This window comes from Acanthopagrus latus, chromosome 13 (genome assembly GCF_904848185.1).
Source record: "Acanthopagrus latus isolate v.2019 chromosome 13, fAcaLat1.1, whole genome shotgun sequence".
NCBI classification, from domain to species: Eukaryota; Metazoa; Chordata; class Actinopteri; order Spariformes; family Sparidae; genus Acanthopagrus; species Acanthopagrus latus.
In genome coordinates this window covers 7,463,875-7,485,780 of record NC_051051.1, presented here as the reverse complement: position 1 = coordinate 7,485,780, position 21,906 = coordinate 7,463,875, and the positions used below count along the sequence as shown (strand labels likewise).

Genomic DNA, 21,906 nt, shown 5'->3' with positions numbered 1-21,906 from the left:
GCAGGTGTGTTCCCTCACTGTAACACAGGGAACAGTGCTGTAAATGGCAGCCAGAGGATTTGACAGAACACACGGCACGGGCTGATACTGTGTGTACAAGCCTTCATAACTCCACAGCTTTGCTTTATTCGTTTATGAGAGTATAGATTTTTTCTGTGTCATACAACAAATACCAAGGCAGTTAGCACTTAAATCATCTGATATAACAAAAAAAAGACAGATGTTTGAGAAGCAGTGTGGTTATCAGGCTAACAGAACAGGTGTCGGGCCAGAACTTTTAGTGAGTCTGTATTTCGTTATATTAATTTCCTTGAGTCATACTGACTTGGTTGCTATGGTTGTGGTAATCAAAAAACTGCATTACAGGAATGTCGAAGGACCCGTGTGGGGGCGAGAACGTGAATGTTCACTTAGAAGAGTTGATGATATGACGTGTGCAGGAATAAAACAGGTATCATAAAGTCGCCACCTCGGCACCAGAAACATTGGATCAGTCCTCCCCTCTCTGATTGTCAACATTTCTTTTTTGTGCTATTTTTTTTTTTTCTCGCAGGAGGGTCGTAGCTACAAAGTTAAATAATAATAATAATTTCTGACACATGGAAAAATATTTCTGTGGTGAGTCTCTCTCGTCGTAATTCTTGTCGTCACAGTGTGTGAGAAGGCAGCGGAACACGAAGTCTTCACCGCCCGGGCCTGAGGAGGAGCCGCAGACGGAGCTTAACGACACCCGCTCATGGCACAAAACCCGCTTCATCATCTACCGTCAGGAAATATCTGGGGTTTTCTCGTAGCACCTCCATGTTCTGGGTTAAAAAGGAGTGGAATGATGAGGGAGATGCTACAAAAAAAGCCACCCCAATTTTTGTAGTTCATTTTTTGCTGTGATCTCCACACAAACTGTCCTTTCTCATTCCTGAGCAGTGCTTCTGAATACATTTGCTTCAACAAATGCACTTTTTTTTTTTTGCACGATGTCTTTTTTTTTTTTTCAATTTTTTTTTTACGGAAGCCAAACGTGTTTTGTTTTGTTTTTTTGTTTTGTTTTTAAGCCGCGTGGGTTAAAAAATAAATACTTTTTTTCAGCAGTTCAGGGCTGCCAAAAGATAAGAGAGCCAAAAAAAAACAAAAAAAAAACAAAAAACAGAATGTCCTTCAGTCCTGCATTAGCATTTCCCTCCAGTTGAAACTGTGATTGGGTCCATGTGTCAGAGGCAGGATGGGTGGGTCGACCAGCTGCCACACCCCGGTCTCTCCCATTTCTTCACAGGCGCAAAAACCCAAGTAAGGAATCTGCACAGAGGAGACAGATGTTGCATGTTAGGAAAAGAGAGAAGACACGAGGAGGAGGAGGAGTGGACAGAAAATGAATGGAGCACTGTAGGTAAAAGCAGCACGCCGACCTTTCGGACAACTTGGACGAAGTCCTTGGAGTTCTGCGGGGTGAGGCCTTGGATCTGGCGAGTGCAGGCCTCCAGGGAGGAAGCATGGGCCACGATCAGGACCGTGTTTCCTGTGTGAAAGAGGCAGAGAACAGAGAAGCACATTCCATGGATACCATTAGCTTTCTATACTGTTAAAGGACATGATGATAATATGCAGCTTGAGATTCTCTGACACTTACTTTTAAACAGAGAATAATAAGAGGAAATATAAATGTAATCATCTCCAAAATAATGTTATAGCAAGTGACTCATGCAAACATTTTGTACTTATTTTAAAAAAAACACGTTGCCAATTCAGCTGTACCTAGGTTCTTGCACTCTGTCAGGATCTCTCGTGTGACTTGGAAGCTCCTGCTGATGTAGGTGTCGTAGGACTCCGACACCACCAGCTTACTTATGGGAATATGAGGTCTAGGGACAGAACAATTGACAGAGAGGGTCGTATCACATTGCAGCAACACAGATAAAAGTGTAAATATAACTCAGTGTGAAGCGGTTGAGGCGTGTTTACATGACAACAGCTTTGCTAAAAAGTATTTCCTTCCTGTTTTAAAAAAAGATCTGCGTTTATACCATAATATTGTGATATTGGGATCCACAAAACCGGAATGCGATAGCGTGCTTGCCAGGCCAGTGGGCAGCGAGCCATCACATCACTGATGGTGCAGCAAATCTACACTTTGCTGGAGGAGCGTTAATTAACTCAGTAGAGTCAACAGCACGAACAAAGCTCAAAGGTCCACTGTTGTATGTTCGTGTATGTCTCTAAGGCTGAAAATGTAAAACCATCGTCATGATGGTTTTCACAGGAACGGCTTGCTGCTAGTTTACACAATGTCAGTGAAGTCGGCTTTTTCAAAAGCTTACACTAGGCTGATGTGTAAACAAACAGCCAAAAGGGAACAAAAGTTGCAAAAAATGTTGACATGTAAACAGCCATTTACACAACAATGGCGGTGTAAACAGTATGTGTGTACCTGTATGTTGTGTCCACACTCAGGTTAGCAGTGGCCAGCTCAGCTGGGGGGATCCAGACGGGTAAACATGTGCCCGAAACCCACTTGGTCCACTCAAACAGTCCCGGCTCCACGCGGATCTTTGTCTTCCCTTCCTGCTGCAGACCTGATGCAAAGTGAAACACAGAGAGAAAACTGTCAGAGAGGAAGATGTCTCAGGTCACACTCCGTCACTTTGTCTTTGTACTGCAAAAGATCTATAAATACATCTTCCACTGAAATGTAACACTCGGTGCAACACAATGCGGGTAATTGTGCTGGTCTCATGTGTCCCAACTGAACAACGTGACAGGACTATGAAGTTTAAAGGTTTCGACAAAGCAAATATTCCAAAGGAGCGCGTTCAAAGAGGGTAAGATGGACGAGTAAATGGTCGGGAAAAGAAAGCGAGACCTCCCATCAAACCTCTCTCGCTTTCTATCCGTTTGGTTTCCTAATGATGTCTCTAGACACCTCAGAGGTTTTCACTGTAGTTCATTAAAGTGTTACATAACGAGACAAATCCTGTTGAGATGTGAGCCAGACTGAAAGAGTTCAGACCCAAAACAAACACTGAAAACATTTTTTTTTACGCAGAAGTTACTTCAAAAATGTCAGCTGAGGAACACGATTAGATGTGGATGTGGATGAGGGCGGCGAGGCTGAGGTCCTACCCTGCAGGATGTGTTGAGCGGTCTGGACGCAGCGAAGGGAAGGAGAGCAGTAAACAAAATCTATCGTCGCATGGCTGTCCAACAGGGCTTCACCTGAGAGGGAACAAAACACAGCGGGATCCTATAGTCAGGAAGCATCACCTCTATTGTACTTAACCATCCTTAAAAACTAAAACCCTTGATACAGTATGTGACATCTTTTATAGACTAAACTCTACGTCAGTTCTACTGACCTACAAGACGGGCCTGGGTGGAGCCAAACACAGTAATCGGACAATCTTTATCATAGTCCCGGTGACCTCCGCTCCGAGCTGGCAGGCTGGACGGCATGTTGAGATTGGAGCGAATGTATCGGCCTGCACAAACATAAAGGAGAATCTTATAGAAGAATGACTACTTAAGAGTCTGACACATTAGATGCACCAGGAGCATAAAAATGTGTTGTTAATCTACCCTAAAATGCAAACCTTTGGAGTCAAAGCACTGAGTGACCCAGTGCTTCCCGAACACCACATCCATCCTCTCCCCGTGGCGACACACGAACAGTCTCATCTTGGACAGGGAGGACTGGCAGATCGGCCTCGACACCTGAGGCACGGGTATGTTTTAAAAAATTGTGAGGCAACAGTCATCATCAGTATTAACACACTCTAACTGGGATGCACTGCAGGACACCGTACCTGCATGGGAGGGCAGAGGCCGGTGAGGCTGGGAGCGTCCATCAGACTGTCGAGCAGACTGTCGTTCAACTTTCCGTCGAACAATAACCCGCCCACAGTGCCGCCGGAGATCGAGGGAGAGGCACAGTTTAGGATCGAGTGAGACCTGCGGATCAAAATATAAATATATTTCAATCAACTGTGCAGCTCTAGTCAAGAAGCAGGCTTAGAAGATGAATTACTTTCTTTTCTTTCACTCTAATCTCTCCAGTCAGCCAAGACAAATCCCCTCATTTCTGTGCATTTGTGCTTAAACTTGAACAACAGGCACACTGAAAGGATTTGTGGATTTCCAGAGATAACACCCAGGGATGTCTTTATGAAGTTTTTGCAAAAAAGGGACAACCAGTGATAATCTGCAACTGCTTTCAGTGCTGTTATTGTGCTCATGGCTGAATTTTTCAAATGCAGGAAACAACAGACTGGTGGCTCTTACCCATGGACAACCCAGGTGTCGGACTCGTCGGCGCGGTTGACGTAGTTCTCGGGCAGCAGGCCCGACAGCCCCGTACCCAACGACGTGCCGTACACCCAGCCCTCACTGGCACTGCTCTGCTCCACCGGAGACATGAAGATAAAGTCTCCGGGCATCAGCTCAAGCTCGTCGTCATTCTGAGGCACATACGGGTACATGACTTGCAGCGTCTGCGGGGGGTGGGCAGATGTTAGACAGCCATTAGACAGAGGTAGATTTGGCATTCATATCTTAAGATTTTAGCAAAATTAGCTACAGTGGAAGTCCCCCCAAAAAAACTCAAACAAATGGGGAACAAGAGGAAGTACTAAGAATGAACGGAAGCAAATCTACCTCATGATTGGCAAAGCGAATGTCCCTGGAGAAGAGCACGGCCAGCCAGTCACAGCCCGAAGACACGTCCACGTTTTTGGCCAACTTCTCCAAAATGGGAAGGTGAGTGGCCTGGAAGTGGTACGCCAACGTGACATGAAGCTGTTTCTTGTGGGGCTCGACGTGAACATCTGGACGGAAGAAAAAGAAAAGAAACGCGCACATCAGCAGAAAATACACACATTCATGCTCTTAAAAGTGATGCTGTGATCATTTACAGCTTCTCCACTGAATAGGGTGAGATCATCACTAATAGATATCACAGTGAAACTTCCCCAGGTGAGTGCTTACACTAAGACAAATCAGTGATTAAAGCCAAGTTCAAAAGCCATAAAAAGGAAACCAATTTTCACCACGTTTTAAGGAATATAATGTAATATAAATCTGGCTCTGAATGACACATGGCCTCTATTAAACTCTTTCGGAATGTGGACAGGAATGAAACTGGAATGTTTGGTTTTATGAACACGCTACTGAAGTGGGGATTTCTGGCTCAAGAGTATGAGAGAAAACTGGCCTTTAAAAGATATGCCGTATTTAAAGTTCCACATGTTTTTTAGGCAAAAAAAAGCTGAATAGGATCAAAACTTTAACTAAAAGATATCCACAGTTGAAACATCCTCAGTTAGTTATTTACATAAAAACAATTATTTGTAGATTAAAATGGAAATACATGAAAATGCATCATCTTAGCGGTACTGCTCGGTTCAGCCATAAAGTCTGCTTAAAGTAAATGCAGTCACTCCACATATGAAGTTGTAAATATCCAAATGAAAGCTTCTTAAACTGCATCATTCCAGGAGCGCCAACATCAGCCCTGTACTCTGCAATCTACAAGACAGTGCTCAATCTATCCAGCGATGGAGACAAAGAGGGACTCCAACCTGCTTTAGCTGCTGCCTCGGTGGCGAAGTCGGCGGCGAAGACCTTCAGGACGTCCGCCACCTGCTCCTCCACAAAGAGCCCGATGAAGGTTGAGGAGGTGTAGAGCTCCAGTGGCAGGGGCGCGCTTATACGACCTTTCCACTTGGCCACGGTGGTCTGGAGGGCGTCAGACAAGGCCTCCACCTTCCCGTCGGCACACTGAGTACAGAGACAATCGACACAGAAGATGTATAACTGCTATAAAAAGTTAGAGTTGATGATGATAAATATGTCTCCCTATTATGATTATGGCTTTCCTTAATTGTCTTCTAAGTTGTAACCCAGCACACGAATATTGACACTGACCATGAAGAACTGGCAGAGGGTGATATGGGGGAAGATGTTGTGGGCCTTGTTCTTGCCACAGGAGAGGCGGGACTGCTGCCAGAAGGTCGAGAGCTGCTGAAGAAGCTGCCCGCTGGGTCGCAGGTACAACACATACTCCCTGGGCAGAGGGTCATCCAGGAACGGGTCATCGACGTGGGAGAAGAGCCTGGAACGACAGACGAGAAGGGCCGAGGGGCGGTGTGAGAGAGGAGTGGGGGGCGAGAGAGAGAGAGAGAGAGAGAGAGAGAGAGACAGCTAACGTCCTGCAGAGGGCAGCACTGGTATAAACTGCATGGTGACACATCAATGCAGCGTGAGGAGTCGGGTCTGTGTGTGATATGTTTATCATTAGTGGGCATCATCACCCGTTTGGCATTAATAAATGTGAGAGTGAAAGTATGCGTTGCTCTCACCAGTCGCAGGCGGCCTGGACGTTCTTCCCTCCCGTTGAAACCAGAGCTTTCAAGCTGCAGAGAGGAAGAGAGAGAGAGAGAGAGAGAGAGGGGCGGATCAAAGTGCAGTCAGAGAAATCAATAGTTTTCTCTTCCAGGCCGTGTTTATTAGGAGGAGATTGCTGAGCTTCCACGCGACGATGAACAAAGATCAAACGTCCCTGGAGAGCTGTAAAAAAAAAAAACAACAACAACAACAAGAGCACAATAACTCTGAACAGGAGTTCATTATTCATACCAGAGGTTCATGGAACGTGTTCTTTGCTCTGAAATAATAAAAAAAACATTGTTCCCTCAACAATAAAATGTTGCTCATCCCACTCAGCCGATGCATATTTTCTGCATTCACTTTTGAGCTGAGGTTTAATATGGAACTGAATCTGGACAAGGTTCTGCAACATGCGACTCGGTCAGTGATTAAATAGTGACCTCGGTTATTGGTTCCTCAGCAGGCGGACGTCACAACGTTAGGACCCCTTCGACGTGACGGTGAGACACAGAAAAACAGAAAAGGCAAAGAAAAGGCGGCGTCTTTGTTTTATCTGTGTCATTTCACAAACTATCATTTCTTCTCTGAAACAAGAGTGAGCTGATTGCATGATTACTCTCGAGTGCGCCGAGTCTAATTAGTGTCTTTTTATAAAAGCCTCTGGTATTGCGGGCCGCCTCTGAAGGGATTCACTCATCCGGGCAGCTTCTCCTCAGCCTTGACGGGACTGACACAAAAAGATCTCGATGTGACTGTGCTGCTGAGGGCTCACAGTCACAACTCGCTCTCTCCACGGACACATCGACGACCGACTTTTGGACACAGTTACGGCCTCGTCTGCCAAAGATGTGGCACACATTGGCATAAATGGTCAAGCTATTATTTCTCAATTTGGGTGTCCATAACATTAATGTTAAAGGAACAGTTCGTGCAAAAATGTACATTCAGTTTATTACCTTTATTATCTTTTTTTGGAGCTTCACAACAAAGTGAGTTGTTTATTTAACATTTTAAAAAGAGTCCCCATCTACTTCAGATGAAAAATAGATGAAAAATGAAAATCCTTAAATATATCCTTGAAATAATTAAAACTACAAGCTACAAAACTACAAGCCATGCAGTCATCCGGCTCTTATTTGTGTGCCCTAATGAGAATTCATCACCCACACTACACTACACTACATTAGATAAGCCGAAACAAACACCCCATAAGGACACCCCTTCCCTGAAGGCAGCACTGCCTGTCTGCTGCTCTGAATGGCCGTTCCCACGAGCGGCGAACGACGAAATACAGCTGATGTCGGAGCAGGAAGTGTTGCTTTCTGCTCCACTGTAGATCCGCCGCCTGATGTCGACACGGACGCGTGGAGCGTCCCTGTGTGCGGCCACGCTGACGGTGCTCGTCGTGCTACTCTGGCGTTCAAATTCAATGAGCTATTTTTACATTTGTCCCACTGAGAGGGTCCTAGATACAGCAGAGGCCCCGAACCCTGGGGCGGTGCGTCCTCACCGAGCACAGCGAGCGGGACGGGAACGCCAAAGCAGCAGCGTTGTGACAGATGGCTCGCACCGACCTACTATACACAAATATACAGAGGGTGAAGCTGAATTAAATCAAAGATACAGAGAAAGGAAAGATAAAACTTCACCCAACTGGTCCACAACTGGTAGAAGACAGTCATCTTAACAACATCTTAGCTAACTGATCCAGATTTTTCCCAACATTATAAATCACAACTGCAAACAGAGAGTCATCCGCTGGCTGCAGTCGTCTTATTCACAGATTCCACCTGGTGCTGTGTGGAGGAGGAGAAGAAAAAGACGAAGAAGAAGAAGAGAAAGAAGAGGAAGAAGAAGAAGAAGGGGATTTTCTCTCATGACGGGATTACAAGCAGATGTGACTGAGACGTCACAAAGTCTGATTCAGGCCAGAGCACTGGATTGCCTGCTTCTTATCTCTGCTGTATTTTATGCCACGAAATAACAATACAAAATGTAATCTGCTTATATAGGTTGCTGAGATGACGAGAAACCCAGCCACAGGGACAAATCAGCACCGAGTATCAAGCAGGAGACATGTCCAACATCGGTCCCAACAAAACCCCCTTAAAAAAAAGACATGTACCACCTTCAGAGTTATCAAAACAGGACTGAATCATGATAGTTGCTCCTTATTCCTTATTTTTCAGCCAAGCTGTGCAGAACATGTATTGAAAGTAGAAAACATTCATGAAAATTCAATATCTAGTGTTATTGGCGTCAAGGCAGCGTCGTTTAGCTCAGACAGGACATATCACAGGTCAGACAGTAACGAACAGCCGAACTCTCCAAGTTTGGTCCGCGTCACGTGTGGACGGACTCATCGTTTTATCATCTGTCCACGTGTCATCTGCCATCTCCGGAGAATTCACCCAATCAGACGTGTCGGACCGGTTGTAGAATCAGCGAGCCGGAGAGCCGCTTTTGTTTGACAACGAATAATTAGTGAATTGTATGAAAGCTCTCAAGTTTTGCAAATTGGTCTAAAAATTTGCTGCAATAAACCATAATCACCAGCTGTCATTTAAGATGACGGGGAAGTCGTACTTCCCCGCTCGATGCCTAAAGGTGAGACGCATAGCTTTGATTTCAGCGACCACGTCGACAGTGAAAGTGTGATGAACAGACGATCGTTGTGTAATGTGTTTCAGTCTCCACCATCTGAAACCTTCCACTCTACTTTGTCAGCACTTTCTGATTAATATAATGTTGTTCAATTAAAGCTACTAAATGATATATGTTTTTTATTAAAATAAGTGTTAAATAGCAGTAAAGCGTGTGGTCAGAGACCCATGTCTCTCCTCCATCCGGCTCAGGCAGTAAAAGAAATGTACTAGCATCCCTGACCACTTTATCCAATCAGGGCCGAGAACTCTGTAAAGAGGTGGTCCTATCTGATTGTGTACTCGCAGCGAGTGGTATCCTGTGGACAGGATGTTAGTGCTTACAGCCACTTTCACCTATTCATAGTTTGGTGGTTAAATTACAAATCATCTATGAAAACAGAAAGTTTGGGCCATTTTTGCTAAACAGTTACATACATGACTGAATTACTTGACTAATCATTACAGCTCCATAACGTTAGCTTGCTTTTGGTTCAGTACCGATAGCGTAGCTGTTAGACTGTAGATGTGTGAATAGATGATTTGATTTGTCGAAATCTGTCTTTTCCTTTGCGCTGGCCGGACTTCATTGTCTGGAACTACTCTTGGGAGTCGCCACCATCACACTTGGAGATCCTCATTGTCCAGATCTATTGCAGGAGCTGAATAAACTGTAGTCACATTTCACCGGTTCACAGTCAACTGTTTTTTTCTGCATACGACATAAAGTTACTGAGGATTCCGATACTGTTAAACATTCAAAATAGCAGATGAAGCCAGACTTGTAATTCCAGGGGTCTTGGAGGCCCTCCAAATTCGAGCTCCTTGGTATTTTTGCTCTACTTTTCCATGTGTATCTTTTCCGCACTGAATGTATACAATACATGTTTTGATGATATAGCACTAGCTCTGTTTAGTTTCCATTTCTCTGGGAAAAAAAAGGAAAAGCGTGCCAGCTGTGAATGATTTGCTCCACACCTCCAGCACCACGGTCCCATGTAGTCGAAACAGTTCACAGGCAAACTGTCCTCGATAACTACATTTAACCCTGAAGGCCTCTCCTTTTGCTCTGAGCGAGAACCGAGCGAGTTATTTATAAACTGCATTTCCTGTTCACAGCTTGATGAAGATAAAAAAGATTAGAGGGAGTGCGAGGGAGAGATGTCACTGTGGATTTGGCGTGGCTGCAACCTGACAGTGCTGCTTATACAGATGACAGTGACCATCATCAGATGAGGGCTTCGCTTCCATTTGCACGTGCACCGCCGCCGCAGGCCGTATTGGAAACAGCCCCGTGTGATTATTTCACCCATATGGCGAGTGTTTTCATTTCCTGTTTCCATATTTAACCCTACTACAGCCTGAGCGCTCTGGCAGCCTGTTGCATGTCTAAACAGCGGCATTTCTTTGTGGTTTTCGTTTACATAAACATTCCCTGCGCGCTTTATTACAGGTGACCTTTTGGCTAAAACCTGGACATCTTCCAGGCCGCTCCAGAAAGTTATCTCTTCAAATCAGGCAATCGCCAGACCTTTCCAAGTGTCTCACGAGTGTGATCGCTCCCTGTGAACGCTGTGAAAAATGTCATTCCTAAATATAAGCCAAAACGAAAGAGGAAATCATGAAATTAAAAAAAACAACAACATAGAAGCACAGAGTATCTGAAAGAAAGTAAACAGAACCAACACACACACACACACACTTGCGGGCTACATACTCCCAAGGGCCCCACCCTGACTCAGCTCTATGGGCGAAACAACACTTCCTGTTTACAGGCCGAAGGCGAGCACTCATCACTAACCACTTAGCGCTACAGCAGCGTTGAGAGCACTGCTGCTGCCCAACAACAGGCTGCACCCTAAAGTGGAGCACCATCAGCTGAGGAAATGTGCTTCCCTGCGTCCAGTATGGCCAACTCTGCCCGGGCCTCGTGAGCCTGCAGCAAGCCCGACATCACACGCTGCGGCCTCTGCGTCAACTTTTCTACTCGCTGACTGCCCGGTCCAGCTTTTGGATGACTCATAATGTCAGGCTCAGGCAAAGACAAGGGAAAAGGGTAAAATATTACACGCGCATGTATAATAATAAAGTTACATATCGTCACATATCATATCTCAACAGACACAACACCTGGCGATATGTCCACAGTGCGACCTGTCACTACCCAGCAGTCGTTACCACATCGATGCACTGGAACGCACGACTCCTCCACTTTAATCTTCACACCTGCATTTTCGCGACTGCACGTTTCTCAGTTGTGACGCTACAGTGGTTAGGAAATCTGTACACTGACAAACAGTCACGCTTGTTAACACCTGGGCAGAGGATTCAAATCAGCTCCTGCGGTAGTTCCCGCTACAACAGACCCTTTTCACGGAAGGCCTTTCAACGCGTCAAAGCAGAAAAACCACAGGTGTTACCCAATGTTGCTGCTGATGGCCCGGTTCAACTAAGTGGCGTGCAAGCCATGTCGCTGAATGAGCGTGCTCAGAACCAAAGCTGTTGAACGAGCTCGCCTAAATGCAATGCAGCAATCATTAACGTTATAATGCTTCCTACTTTGACGGGTAAAAATGTCAGACACACACACGCACGGTTACCAACCAGAGTTCTATGAAAAGACTGACAGTGCTGGTATGTCAGTGTGTTAGCTAGCAAGAACCTGGAGCTGATTAGCTTGACTTAGCATTGGACTGGAAGCAGCGAGCCTGGCTCACACTGAAGCTCAAAATCCACCTGCCACCACTTCTAAACCTCACTTATTAGCGAGATTAATATCTTTTGTTTGACCCATAAACACTTTATGACCAGTTCTGGTTAGTGTGGGGAGATAGTGCTCAGTATTTTTTGGCTAGCAGCACCGCAGTGACTTATTGTTGGAGTGGTTTACTGATCAGGAATAAACAAGGCACAGCTTGGAACCATAAAGAGCTGCATGGATTATGTATTTTTGTAGGTCAACCCTGAAGTTAGCACGGCCTTGATTCCCTCGACGAAAAGCCTACGGGGCATTTTTGAAAATAGGCTCTGGGAGAAACACAAGTTTATGAAACACATGCATTTTGTTACGTGAGGTAATCTTGACTGACACATCATCACTACAGCACTCTATTAGTGGTGTTCTCAGGTATATGTTGTTTAACTTTGGAAAGGGCTAGGCTAACTGTTCCCCCATCTTCATGCTAAGCTAAGCTAACGGCTGCTAGTGGTAGTTTGGTAGTAAGTGCGCAGACTTGAGCGGTTGATATTTCAGTCTGAGCGAGAAAGTGAGGAAGTGTATTCTCGGCCACAGCATTTTGTTTGGGGTCAGCAGAGTTATTAAGAAAGTCGGCTCTTGGAGTAAAGCTCTCTTCTGTCGAGCTGACAGGGCAACATCGCAGCCTCTAATGTCTCTAACAAAGCTGTCTGTGTACAGCCAGTGTCTGGAACTGCTTCTCCGCTTCTCACTTCATTATTTCTGGAGAAAAAGAGCCGAGATGTCCACGAGGGCAGACCGAGCATGTCAGAGACTGACACCATTAAATAAACTGTGCGGGCCTTTGTGCGGCCAGAAGGATGTTAATGATATTCCTCGCCGGGTTTGTTGTGTCCATCAATCTCGCCAGTCTGAACAAACGGTTATGAGTCCTTCTGTCAAACCTCACACGGAGCGTGTTATTTCAGCACGGGCGTTATTTCTGCCGCCGCCTGACGTCAGTGAAACGAGTCAAGGTGCACAAAGCAAATGTTTGACGGTGCCAGGCGCGGTGCCAGGATTATGATGCATCACGCAGCACTTCTCAAAGTCCCACGATGTGTCACAGAGAGCTCACAGCAAAGGATTGAGAGTTGGGAGGCACGTTGATGTCATAAAAAGCAGCCAAAACAAAATCCTCTCCTTTTTTTTAAAGACAGACTGGCTGAGAAGAGTTATCTGTCAAGTCTCAGTGAGTAATTATGACAGAGGTTTGCGATCCTAAGGCCTTCTTTTATTGAGAAAAAAAAGCACACGAAACTATCTGTAACTGAAATGCGAATCCAGCCGCCCTCAAACCACCGTCTCAACAGAGCGCTCAGTAAAAGGTCACAAGCCACTTCCGGAAATGGGCAACTTCCTCTTGGCTGCCTTGAGCACAAGCTCGGAGTTTGTTCTCACAAGCCACACATGCAGTTACCAGAGTGTCACATGTGCGCATAAGATGTGTCATAATCAATATATCGTATCCTGAAAAAACTATTTCTCGCAGCGCTGCTTTGCATGTCAGACAGCAGTGAGGTTTATACATGCTGTTGTTATGGTTAGGGCAGGAGTTATGAAACTGATGCAGGCAGGCGAGCAGGGCTCACTGACTTCCTGTTAAAACACACAAAAGGCTTCACTGAGTTGACTGGGTGAGAACAAACGCGCATTTACCGAAGCATAATCTTATCCTGGCTACAGCTCATCGACCACACTGGCTTTTAGGTCTGCGTTCAAGAGACGCAATGAAACAGACAATTCATCTGCATGAAATAAAGACAGTACAAAAGCTTCCTTGGGAGCTGATTCACCACTGAAGGATACAAAACAGAGCTGTTCTTCGCATTGTGCTCTTGTTTTGTAAAGCTGGAGCTCACCAACAAACAGGATAAAGACGCGTGACCTCAAACTGAGGGAGCCCTTTGTTAACAGCTAAATTCAGAATAGATGTCAGTGCACTAAGCAGTAAACGTCTTTAGGGAATTAAGACTCAAGTCTGTCAGGTATTTGTTTGATGTGATGGTTTGCTTGCTTTTCTCAGTTTTATGCCAACGTAAACTGAATCAAATTGTATTTTGGAAAGTTGGCCGGACAAAACCAAGTAACCTGAAGGTGTCGCTTCGAGCTCTTGGACGTTCTGTGGAGCCCCTTCACAATTTCACGCCGTTCTATCAGTGATTGCAGATAAAAACACCAGTTTACTCACGTCGCATTTCACTTTTGAGACAGAGAAGTCAGCGAATGAGACCAAATTTAGATGGGATTAAAACATTAATAGCAGTCCCTCGTCTGTGAACATTGGCGCCTGAGTCACGTCAGATTGATTGAGTGAGTCTGACCTCTGGATCTTTCGCGACAGAGTTACTGTCCCCCAACAAACAGGTTACTTTATGGCACATTAGCCTTTAGACAGCGAGCGACGGGACACGTTCAGGGTATGCGTGTTTAAATTGAGGTTCTGTTGAATTCAGCACTCACTAGAGACTCAGGTTTTCTGTCTTATTTTTAAATAACGGTGTGCCAACACGTGTTTCAGGCTGCACATCGAGTACAGACTCTCTGACCCCCAGTCCACTCGATGAATCTTCCCCACACCGCTGTCACAGTGGGAAACATCTGTGATTGGTCTGAAACGACACGCGACTTTGCTGTACTGCCTCAAGGAGAACTTCTCTTCAGGTTCAGCGCCTCCATCATCTTGTTCCTGCCAGAGAGAGCGAAAAAAAGCTTCAAGAATCGCCATGTCTCGGTCCCCGCCGCCTTTGTTCTGTTTCATTTCGGTCATCAGCTTCCTCTTTTCCCTTTCCCAGTCGTGCAGGAGGTGACTAGAACGAAATCTGCATCCCGCATCCTATTCAAATGAGCTGCTATCTCAGCCCAGCGTATTTACATGACTGGCTGGAGGCAGGCTTGCTTCTCGTGCATGGCACGCTTCTGTCTAATTCTGTGCCAGAAAGTTTCTTGTGCTTCTCAAAAAAAAAACCACCATCCTCTTTGCATAAAATCAAGCGGCTAATTCCGGCTCTACACTCCATCGGCACTGAAAATCACTGTCCTGCCAGAAATTCAGTTCGCTGTTGTTCGGTCGACCGGCAACAGTGTGTGTCAGCTCCGGTTTCAAAAAAAGAAAAAGGTATGCAACTCCGTGCACAGTTATTTTGACCACAAGCACGACATTTAAAACCTGCACATGCACCGCCCTGTATGCATCCTTACGAAGCACAGAACAAGCTCCACATCTCGACACAATCTCTTTCAGCAGCTTGAACTATAACGAAGGTGATTCTTCTATACACGCAGCAGCACCCATGTGTTCAGATACTATGCTCTTGAGTACAGTGGACAGACAATCCAAATACTGCTTTTTGCAGGTCAGGGAGGACTTCACATTTAGATAATCAAGTTAAACTGGTCTGAGTGGAAAAAAAATGAGAGATAGTAAACTACTGCAGGAAATTAATAATTAACCGTGTTCACAAAGATACAAGGTAGTGCAGCTGAAGCAGGTGCCATTTGTGAAATGCCAGAGAGCATTTTGTTTACACACTGCGCAAAATATAGATCACTAATCATTAAACAGGAGCAAGTTTCTACAAACGGAGATTTAACAGCACAACAGTGCCTGGCTACCCACAGAAATCTCAAGGGGGACATTTTTGTATCTCGTAACTACAATTATCATAATTATTATAATTACAACAAGGTTCAGCTTGAGGACAACAAGGTCATGCTTCAGGATTTTTTTCTTGGGAAATGGGTTTGAGCAACCTTCAGATTTTACGATCTACAATAAAAATAAATGTTTCTTTGTGGTATTCCAAGTGATTTTCATTACGTAACGCTCACTGAGAACAACAACTCTTGACCTCGGTGTGTCTTTTGTGCAGTTCCAGCCGTCCTGCAGCTGACACCATAGCCAAAGAAGGAGCGGCGAACTCGAGTGATAAAACGTAAACAATCTGTCTGTCACGTTCTCCGTCCCATCGGATTTCAAATCTGCTTCTGATCATGAGACAGATCTGTAACCTGGAGAGAGACCAGCTCCTCTCTCCGTACACTGGTCAGTTCCTGGATGACTCAGCACAAAATCCACTCAATTAAAACAGAGGGGCTGTTTCTGTGTGTGTGTGTGTGTGTGTGTGTGTGTGTGTGTGTGTGTGTGTGTGTGTGTGTGTGTGTGTGTTTGTAATTGTGTGTACATGATTCATGCTCCCAACTGGCTGGAAAAAAAAAAAAAAAGGCCCTCAAACACAATGACGCCCTTGTTCCCTAAAGCTATGACTGATAACCGATTTTCCTATTATTCCTTTCTTCCTCTCTCACCAAAGTCTCGGGGAAATTCACATCAAATCGAAATGTGGACGTCATAAGTTTATTTTGATATTTTACCGTAATGTGTCTCAGCTGAAGGAAAGAAACGAGAAGATCTGTGTGGGTGGAGATGCTCATCGTGAGCAAAACAAACATAATGTCAGGTGTTCCAGAATGCAGGGTTTTTTTGTTTTTTTTTTTACTTCCTCAGCCAAAATATGTCTGTAGAAATCAGTGAAATCATGCATTGATTGTCTGGCCAGAGTCGTACTCTTTCCCGCTTATTCACTTGATCACTCACTTTCCGTTTAAAATCAACTTTTTGCCAATTTCAAGGTATTGTATTTTTATTGCATTCATTGATTTTTCATTAAGTTGAGGGCAAGCTGTAAACACAAGACTGACAAATACTGTTACAAAATGATGGCAAATGTGTCAGCATACACTTGCCTTTTTACACTCTAATCAGCTGAGGAGCAAAAGGAGCATTCATGAGGAGTTGTGTTCCACCTGGCCAACATTCGCTCTCCTTTAAGCTCAGTTTTTGCCTCTTCAGGCTCGCCTTTTTTCGCTTAAAAAAGCTGCCCGATAAAAGCAGTGTATGGGCTGAGTCACACCAGGATTTAACGCCACCAGCATTAGCAAATTAATATAGCTTGGAGCACTTTATGCCCCTTCTTCAATAAATATTATCCTGAGCAAAATGATATGCAGCGGTGAATGAAACAAACACAAGGGGAAAGTGAATAGAACAGTCTGGTTATGGTGTGGTAGCCGACCAGCACAGACCATGTGAGGGGCCAGCTAATGCGTTATCCATTTGCATGCTAGCTACAGCGGGTCAGCAACTACATCTGAGAACGATCGACACATTTCAGCAGATCATTCTCAATTGATGGAGATTTTAAAAAAACAAAAAACATTGGTGGAGCTTGAAGGTGCAACATGTAAGAACTGGACAACTCTCAAATTCACACTCCAAACAAATGGGGGGCAGCAGATCATCAGAGTAACCACGAGGTGCTGCTAACTGTAGCTAACGTTCGCTAGTTAGCTCAGTTAGTTGGAGCTCAGAGCGGTGTTACAAAAAGCGACTGGCCGGGGCTAGCAGGTTAGCATGCTAACTTCAGCATATACCCCTACAAAACAATACTAAGTTGTAATTTTAGGACATTTTGGAATGTTTTAAACTACAATTCTTACATATTGCAAGTTAAAAGCATGTAACAGCTTATATTCCTCAAAGTTCAGTGTTATAAATTCTTGTGTAGAGGTCGCACACAGAGAAATCTTCAGGAGAGAGTTGACAGTTCTCAGTTTCACCAGTTTATTCTGGCAATGTCTGCCAGCATGCTAATGTTTTTCAGACTAGTGGCCTTCTGTCAGAGCGTTGTGATAACTACTGTGCCACAGAGAGAGAAGAGTCACTGTGCAAAACCATGATGCAGCCTCACCTGCGTTGGTTTCAGGCCGTTCACACACACATTCTGTATTACATAACCATCCACATTTTTTTTCCGTTTGCTACCGAGCCTCCGCTGTCAGACCAGACGAGCTTGAAGGTAATGGCGCTAAATTATTCTGCTTCATTACAAATTTATGGCCTCAATCAAATCAAAGTGTATTAGTCTGTCTGTCATCAATTATAGATGTGAGTCTGCAAATATAACCAAACCCCGTCGCTCGTTTTGCCTGCAGTGGTTCATTAGGCAGGAGGAGCGAGAGCTGCAGACTGGGACGATGAAAGCCTGGATGACCTTAGCTCAGTTTTCACAGAGGATAAAAAGGCTTAATTTCGGAGATACTGTATCTGTCTGGTAAAAAAAAAAAAATAATAATAATAAAAGAGGAAAGGGTGTTCAACACTTTTGGGCTGAGCGAAACAGATAACCACCAACACCTCTTTCTAAACGTCTGTCTCTTGTTTTAACATGTAGAGACATTTTCATATCCTGCGATCCAGATGCCGAATAAAGTAATAGATCTAGGGATTAGTCGCGGCTCTCCGAGATTACTGCCGCTGCTCACAAAGACTCAAAGTGAACTACGGCAGATTTTCTATTGTTCAAATCATCAGGCCTGATACAGAATGTGGGAGTCAGTGAGCCCATGAACAATGAAAGGAGACGTTTTGATTGTAGATTATATGATCAGGTAGAGTTCGTACAGTGAGAGGAGGGCGAGATGTAAAAAAAAAACTGAGCCGTGCCTATACTTTGTTGCCTTTTCACAGACAGTGCAGAGCCTCAATATTTGATATTTTTTACAATTACTCTGGCTTTAAACGTTTAATATTTATGAACTGTTAAACTGGGACGTTTCAAGCCCTCAAACTCCATTAACAAGCACACTACACATCGTACATTTCTCTTTTTTTCTTTTTTTTGTTATTACATAATCCATAGACGGCGTTCGCAAACTAGGACCGCTTGTTTCCTGGCAACTTCTCCTCTCAAGGATGAATCAAAAGAACGGCGCGTGCAGGAATGCCGGTGGGATCGGGTTTTCATTGAAAACCGGGCAGAGTGGACGAGTGAAGCGTATGACTCAGAAAAACGCTGGGCATCTCTTGTGTTTGTCGTTTTGAGCGGGAAATACGTCCAAAAGAAAAAACATTTGACCAAGTGCACACACACACACACACACACACACACACACATACATACAAGTGATGCTGCTGTACAATGACACCACTTGACCAAATGAATTAAGTGTTGAGTACTTGTAAGTTTTGTACTTTTACCAATGAACTACAGTTATTTTCCATAATCAGTCATTAGAAAAAGCAGTTAACATACGTAAAGTACATTTAACTATGTGATATCAGATTTTCCCTGCACGATTATCATGGACGAATAAATTCACAATATTTATAGAAAATTTGAAAGAAGCCATTAGTCAAATCCATCTTTAACTCTGTGTACCGTGTGTGTTTTCTCTCTTTTGTGGCAAATGCACTCGTAAAAACGAAGGTGGAGGAGAGAGTTTGTATCCATCACTGTACAAACACGTGCACAAAAATCCAAAAAGGCTAATATCTGCATTGGCTTACTCACACAATATTATCATGTTGGCTGTACAATGAACACTGTGTTGATATTCATTTTCTTTAATATCAAAGTAATCTTCAACACCGGTATATTGCAACACCCTCAGTCATTCCCAAATGAACATGTTTTCTTACATCTGGAGAACAAGATCTGGCGGCCAGTTGCGTCTCTGCAGCACGACAGTACTTCATTATAACTTTGTCACAAGACTGACCTTTTATCAAAACAAATTACAGCTTTGTGCTATTTGGATATTGCATTTAACCATACTGCAATTCTGATTATATTTCGATTAACCTTGCAACCCTATGTAAAATAGTAAAAGAGAGATTAAACGTCACTGTCTACACCATTGAAATGCTGAACAATTAGAACAAGGAACACTATGCTTGCATGCAAGTACACGACTTAGTTTAGCTGGTAATACACACTTTCATGACAGTAAAATTCCGAATAGGGAAGCTGTGCATGTCATTAAGGGTATTTACATTGTCGTAGGTGAGGTAAGTGTCCAAAACACAACCTGGTGTCGGTGTATTTTTAGGAGCGGTCAGGCAGTGTGGCTTTGTCAGGGGCTGATACAAATTATCAGAAATCAAGGAAACTGAAAACTGGTATCTGGGACCGATACTCATTTGCAGTAAAAAAAAAAAAAAAAAAAAAGAAAGAAAGAAAGAAAGAAAAGAAATCTCTGTGTGAAAGTTCTGAACAGCCAGTGATGAAACACACCTAAGTACAATATACTAAGGTACAATTTTGAGGCACTTTATCTCTGCTCTGCTCTGCTACTTCATACTTAGTTACTGTGCAGATCCACACTGTTTCAGTGTTTAAGGGCTATTAATTGTGACCCATCATATATTGCTGCATCGGAGGAGACTTTATCGCCACTCCAACAGAGAAATCACTCATCCTGATGATCAGAAAATGCTGAATATCAGCCCTGATGATAAAAGGTCTACCCCCTGATATCTAACAGGTTATTAAGGTTTATAAACTAGACACCAAACCCCATGTGACGGCACACATTCCCAAATAAGTGACCATCAGTGCTAATGCAAGACCTGCAATGTGGCTGTGGAGTTCAAAGGGGGTCATCATCATCAGCTCTGAGCACACAGGCTGTGTGACATATGTTAACACACATCCTGCAGAGAGGCTTCAGATGAGGCTGAAGCTAAAACAGATCCAGAGACAGATAAGGAGAACATGAAACTTCAGCTGGAGAGTGAATGTGAGGGATGCTGCTGGGAGTTAAACCCCCGCAGCTGTGGTGGTGGTGGTGGTGACAGGGGAGCTGTGTACTACTCACGCCCTGGTCTTGGGGAAGCCCATGGACAGCAGCACGTCCAGAGTGGACCCATGTTTGACGGTGCTCGGCCGGGTCTGGCGCTGCCTCCGCGGGGTCACTTTGGCGTACAGTTCCTCTTGAGCTGCCATAACTCACTGCTCCATCGGTGTGTCAGGTCCTCGGCTCCTCTCGCTGTGTTCTCTCATATACGTCAATAAAATAATAATGATAATAATACTAATAATAAAAGAGGAGAGGATGGAGGCGGCGAACTTAGACTAAAAACAGGGCTAGTTGTGTGAAACGGAAGCACGTAGAAACAAACAAAAAAAACACCAAACCGTGCGAGGAAACGAGCATTTCTCTGGGTCGGACAGACGCTGTGAGCTGGATCAAGCTGCCTCCTGACGGCTCACACATGAAGTCAAAACCATCAGCAGGGGGGTCAGCCATGGGAAGTCACTCCTGCTCTCTCAGCCGTGCCCCCGACACACAGTTCCCCCCCGACCGAGGTGGACATGTCTGGTTCCTGCTCGCCCCTCGCATCCGGTCCGCTCGCCGACTGACTTAAAAAAAAAAATAATAATAATAATCAGACGCGACTATTCTGAGCTTCCTCTTCATGCGATGTCTTATTTATGAATGGGTCCTGAGTGAGCGGAGGGGTTCGGTCTGTGGAAAAGGTTGCAGCTTCCCAACCGAGCAGCTGCCGTCAGTTAAAGGGACAGTGCACCGTTTGTGAGGCGGACAGGAAATCCGTGCTTAATACGCGTTTTAACTGGAGGTGACACACACTCCTCTCGGTTAGACGTGATGCTGCTGCCCCCGTGAACCGAAATGAATCCCATTAGTTCGGACCGGTGCGGTGGAAAGTGTCGAGGTAGCGCTGGATGGTGGAAAAAGTTGCTCACACTTCCTGTCTGCCGGAGTGGGTGTCGACGGTCCGCGCATGCGCCGCGCGCGGCGAGGAGAGCAGCACGCCATCAGCAGTTGCCATAGCGACTCCCAGGCGGCAAACTTTGTAAACACATCCCTAAATATAGTTTCAGAGGAAACTCCTTCATTTTGTAGTTTTTCTTATATACGCCTACATTTAAGTGTATGCATTTTATTTTGAAAACCATGGTTGTGGTGTCAGACATAGACATGCAGAAATGATTTAGGGTTTAGTCTAGTCTTTAGTCTGTAGTTAGATTTTATGTGACCTAATGTTAAAGGGAAGGGGAAAAAAAGCTTTAAAACAATTTAATAAAAGGAAGTCATTGGGAATAAAGCAAGAAACATCATCTGTACAGACACATTTATCTTTATGGTGATGCCAATTTAATTTAATACATTTAAGTGTATTTTATTTAAAACTTTTCCTTGGACTGACCCAACCAAGATTTATTATCCTTTGGTGATTTTTAGAACTGACTTTCCACATCCAATGATGCTTTTCTTCTACATCTGAATGTACAAAAAAGGCAGTTCACACATATAAACATGGTAAGCTTAAGATCTTTATTTGTATTTTCTTTT

The 21,906-nt window shown here is 44.4% G+C and overlaps 1 protein-coding gene across 1 annotated transcript; it reads right to left on the bottom strand.

Moving 5' to 3' along the window:
• Positions 1 to 534: 534 nt before the first annotated feature.
• ubash3ba (ubiquitin associated and SH3 domain containing Ba) lies at positions 535 to 21,328 on the bottom strand. Its single transcript, XM_037120639.1, has 14 exons — positions 20,407 to 21,328; positions 6,345 to 6,398; positions 5,911 to 6,097; positions 5,565 to 5,763; positions 4,642 to 4,811; positions 4,270 to 4,478; positions 3,795 to 3,939; positions 3,582 to 3,702; positions 3,348 to 3,470; positions 3,115 to 3,207; positions 2,423 to 2,567; positions 1,750 to 1,856; positions 1,404 to 1,513; positions 535 to 1,293 (listed from the first exon to the last, which is right to left on the bottom strand). The coding sequence occupies exons 1-14, from the start codon at positions 20,532 to 20,534 to the stop codon at positions 1,156 to 1,158; spliced, it is 1,929 nt and encodes a 642-aa protein (XP_036976534.1). The 5' UTR covers positions 20,535 to 21,328; the 3' UTR covers positions 535 to 1,155.
• Positions 21,329 to 21,906: the final 578 nt, after the last annotated feature.